This window comes from Babylonia areolata, chromosome 11, assembly GCF_041734735.1.
Source record: "Babylonia areolata isolate BAREFJ2019XMU chromosome 11, ASM4173473v1, whole genome shotgun sequence".
NCBI classification, from domain to species: domain Eukaryota; kingdom Metazoa; phylum Mollusca; class Gastropoda; order Neogastropoda; family Buccinidae; genus Babylonia; species Babylonia areolata.
The window spans coordinates 37,868,430-37,873,429 of record NC_134886.1 but is presented as its reverse complement, the minus strand read 5'-3'; the positions used below and the strand labels follow the sequence as shown (position 1 = coordinate 37,873,429).

The following is a 5,000-nucleotide window of genomic DNA, read 5'->3' as shown; positions in this document are numbered from 1 at the left end:
GATGACCATGATGGTAATAATAATGGCAATAACAACAGCAACAACAACAACAGAAACAACAACACCAACAAGGATGATGATCGTTATCATGGTCATCATCATCATCATCAACATTATCGTCATCATAAATAATCGCAGTAATATAATGATTGGCAATTGTTAGGTCCTAAACGAGGTAAGCTGAACTGAACTGAACTTCATTAAAGGAAATGAAAATAATGAAAATGAACTGAACTGATATGAACTGAAATAAATCAAATCAAGTTAAATCAAATGAAACACATCAGGTTCATTGAAAGGAACAGAGCGGAACTGAATGAACTAACTAAACTGAACTCCCACTGCAACGTGTTTGGCAACGAGACTGCTGACTCCCTGGCAAAGGAAGGCACTACGAAAGAGCAGACGGACAGGTCTACCAGCTACTCTGAATCCAGGACCATCATTAAGGCCAAGCTGCAGAACAAGTGGAAGCAGCAGCATCCACGCCACAACAGAGCAGACCCGTACTACCTACTGACTCGTCGAGAGCAGGTAGCCATTTTCAGGCTCAGGACAGGCCACAACCGCCTGAAACACCACCTATCCACGAAACACCGTATCGGCGACACAGAGCAGTGCCCCTGCAGAACAGGCAGCCAGACAACAGAACATCTGCTGCAGTCCTGCCCGCTCCACCAAGCGCTCCGAGAGAAAGCCTGGCCCGACCCAATCCCAGCGGCCCAGGAAGCTCTACGGAGGACTGGAGGACCTGCAACGTACTGCCGCCTTCGTCGAGGAGACGGGGAAATCCATCTGATAAATGACGAACGAGACAACAACAAATAAACTGAACATATGAACGCACGCACACACACAATGAATCTGCCAGCTCTAGCAGAACTGGACAGAATTCCAATTGGAGTTCATATTGCATGCAGAGTTCTTAGCCACTGGACTCATATTGTGGATGCACATGATGATCGCCATATCAAAAAGGTGTATATATCCATGATGAGCCAACCAGTTACAAATGAAAACCCCTGGGCACTATTTGTAAAAATACATACATATATATGTATATATATATATATATATATATATATATATATATATATATATATATATATATATATATATATATTCTTCACGGTGTAGGGTTAGGTCTTGTTTGGATTAATCAGTCTACATTTAGTAACAGCAGACTTGAATTTACTTTACGTCAACAACTAAGAATAGATATATACAATTTTGGTAACAGAGAAAAATACAACAGATTAGATTTATACAACAAATTCAAAAGAGACAATTATCGAACTGAGAATTATTTCACTAATAAAATCGATCCTGCTCACAAACGAGTTGTTTATAAAGTCAGAATAACCACACACGATTTTAAAATTGAACGAGGAATATTTGAAAACATTCCAAGAGAAGAGAGACTAGGTAATATATGTAAAGTTGTCGAAGGTGAATTCCATTTCTTATATGTGTATTTTATTTCATAATTTGCTAAGCAATCTAATTACGACCGTACAACAATATAATCATCTATCGGATGTGATCAATAGAAAGATAAAAGACAATATCCTGAACTGTGATGACTGTCAGAAAACACTCGCCAACCATGTGTTTCATTGCATGTGTCTTAGATGACCGTTTCTTTCTTTGTTCATTATGTTCTTTTGTTGTGTCTATTAACCCTTAAGGATTGCATGACAATAAATTAAGTCGAAGTCGAAGTCACACACACATATATGTATACACATAAATGATAGTTATGGTAGAAGATTAAGAATAATATATGCACACACACACACACAGATAGATAGATATATATATATATATATATATATATATATATTTTTTTTTATTTACTTTTTTTAACAAATACACTTTCAGCCAGAAAAAAAGATAATAATATGGGTGGCCCGCGCACTGTGACTGCGCCGGTGATCTTCCCTGGGAGAGCAGCCAGAATTTTACCCAGTGAAATCTGTTGTAACAATGCAATAGAAAACAATACGATACAGTACGATACAAAACAATACAATACAGTTTAGTTCAAGTCAGTTACTCAAAGAGGCGTCACTGCGTTCGGACAAATCCATATACGCCACACCACATATTATGCTAAGCAAGGAATACAATACAATACAATACAATACAATACAATGACTGCTCTGAGAATGTACACTGACCTGATTCGTTTGGACTTGTACTGCCCTATGTCCTGCCCTTGCTTTTTGGAGGTGAACAGATGGAGGGGCATTTTCCATTGGTCCTCATCTGCCCAGAGAATGTATCCTGATCATGAGAATCCTGGCATTATCCATCAGTGTCAAATGCAAAAACAACAAAAAATAACGACGACGACACTAAGTGGAGTGATGGCCTAGAGGTAACGCGTCCGCCTAGGAAGCGAGAGAATCTGAGCGCGCTGGTTCGAATCACGGCTCAGCCGCCGATATTTTCTCCCCCTCCACTAGACCTTGAGTGGTGGTCTGGACGCTAGTCATTCGGATGAGACGATAAACCGAGGTCCCTTGTGCCGCATGCACTTAGCGCACGTAAAAGAACCCACGGCAACAAAAGGGTTGTTCCTGGCAAAATTCTGTAGAAAAATCCACTTCGATAGGAAAAACACATAAAACTGCACGCAGGCAAAAAAAAAATAATAATAATAATAAAAATTTTTTTAATGTGGCGCTGTAGTGTATCGACGCGCTCTCCCTGGGGAGAACCGCCCGAATAATATTTACAGCTTAGTCTGTTATGAAGGACTATGACTCTCAAACTAGGAGGCAAAATTGTACCGGCTCTTAGTGCTGCAGCCAAGGAGGCTAGCTGGCCTTTGGGAACCATCCCAACTCCGACTGTCCTAAACTTCTCTTGGCCTAGAGAGTGGAGATGTAACTTGGACAAGACACTCTTCACTATAAACAAACTCTAGCCCAAATAGTCGGAAACAGCAGTTACCTATTCTGCTGTTCTGATGGTCATAGTCGAACACTATCATACAAGAATAATAATAATAATAATAATAATAATAATAATAATAATAGCTGTTGTGCTAACAGCAATGGTTCGTTACTGTCGTCAGCAAAGTAGTAGTAGCAGATAGTACTGATCGCATCATTCATGTTTTGTTTTGTTTTCAAGTGTACTTGATTATTTATTTGTTTGATAGTTTTGTTGTTGTTGTTGTTGTTGTTGTTGTCCATACCAACATCGTCAACAAAATCATGTTTCTCATAAACATTTGTATTTGTATTTCTTTTTATCATAACAGATTTCTCTGTGTGAAATTCGAGCTGGGAGATCGCTACGCTACAGATCGCCATTTTTTTGTATTTTTTCCTGCGTGCAGTTTTATTTGTTTTTCCTATCGAAGTGGATTTTTCTACAGAATTTTGCCAGGAACAACGCTTTTGTTGCCGTGGGGTCTTTTGCGTGCGCTAAGTGCATGCTAGCACACGGGACCTCGGTTTACCGTCTCATCCGAATGACTAGCGTCCAGACCACCACTCAAGGTCTAGTGGAGGGTGAGAAAATATCGGCGGCTGAGCCGTGATTCGAACCAGCGCGCTCAGATTCTCTCGCTTCCTAGGCGGATGCGTGACCTCTAGGCCATCACTCCACATTATTCATTATCGAAAAATCATTCCCACGGTAACAAGATCAGACACTTAATAATAAAGATAACAGATAACAGTTCAAACCCTATCAGAGGCTTGTCACTATGGAATGTTTCAGCCCACTGCCGGTGCAACGGTGCGTTTCACTCCCCCATCAAAACTAATTCCCCCGGCAGTTATTCTGGGCTGTGATTGGATGAAAACTCGAAAGATAGTTTGGGTCAGGTCTTTGGCATTATAATATGGATGTGTCCTATACATCTGACCGCAGACTGAGTCACCTCTATAATTGTCGCTTTCGACCACTAACCACTGGTATCAACCATACTTCAAAGCTGGGATCAACTGGTCTGAAGGTAGCCCAGGAGTTTGTGACACTTCTGATACACACAGCCGAGTGCATGTGTGTGCGAGCACGCTCGCAGGCACACGCGCACGCAGGCTCTCTCTCTCTCTCTCTCTCTCTCTCTCTCTCTCTCACACACACACACACACACACACACACACACACACACACACACAATCTGCGTAAAATAAACTATATTGTTCCGCTCTAAGATTCAGGAGGGTTGGGTTGAAACAAACGAAGAGAGACAGACATAACCATTCCTATCATTACCGTTAACAATACTGCTGTTGGTGGGAGCCACCTCCGTCATACGTGTCATGCGCACTAGCGCCACATCACCACGTGGGTTGGCTCGACCAATCAGATAGTTCTCGCCTGCCTGAGCTGGATCGGGAACGATCAACGTCATGTTGGGGATGTCTGAGGTGCCATCCTGACAACATAGCATTGTATAACACTGCATAAGCGTTTCATAGCTCTGAAAAGTATAGCACTTTAAAGCATTGCATAGTACAGCATAGCATTTTAAAGCATTGCATAGCACAGCATTTTATAGCGCTGCTTGACATCGCAGTTCTCTGCTATTTCCATCAGCGTACTGATGTTGGTCGTTAAGTGGAAGTGGAAGAAGCATTTCATAGCCCAGCATTGTACAACATTTCATAGCACTGCATTGCTCAGCATTTTATACAGCATTCCATAGTAACTGCATTGCACAGCATTTCATAGCACTGCATAACATTTTATACCACTGCATAGCATAATATGTACCATTTTACAGCACTGCAAATCATAGCGTTTTATAGCACTGCATAGTATAGTATTTCGTAGCACTGCATAGCATAGCCTTTCATAACAGAGCAGTTCATAGCGTAGCATTTTATAGCAAAGTGTTGCATAGCATCTCACAGCACTGTAAAGGGTAGCATTTTACAGCATGGAAAGCACAGCATTTTGTAGCAAAAAAACAGTATATTATTTCACAGCATTATGTTGCATTTCATCACCCTGTCTTGTATTTTATAGTATTGTTT

At 41.0% G+C, this 5,000-nt stretch overlaps 1 protein-coding gene across 5 annotated transcripts in view; it reads right to left on the bottom strand.

Annotated features, from left to right (window-relative positions):
• Nucleotides 1-5,000, bottom strand: part of LOC143287721 (uncharacterized) — a 53,843-nt gene that overhangs the window by 11,516 nt on the left and 37,327 nt on the right. For all 5 annotated transcript variants that reach the window (XM_076595957.1, XM_076595955.1, XM_076595958.1 and 2 more), the window contains 2 exons: nt 4,237-4,399; nt 2,181-2,268 (listed from right to left, as the gene is read on the bottom strand). In XM_076595957.1, the coding sequence (XP_076452072.1) occupies nt 2,181-2,268; nt 4,237-4,399 (251 nt within the window). The remainder of the gene's footprint in view (nt 1-2,180; nt 2,269-4,236; nt 4,400-5,000) is intronic.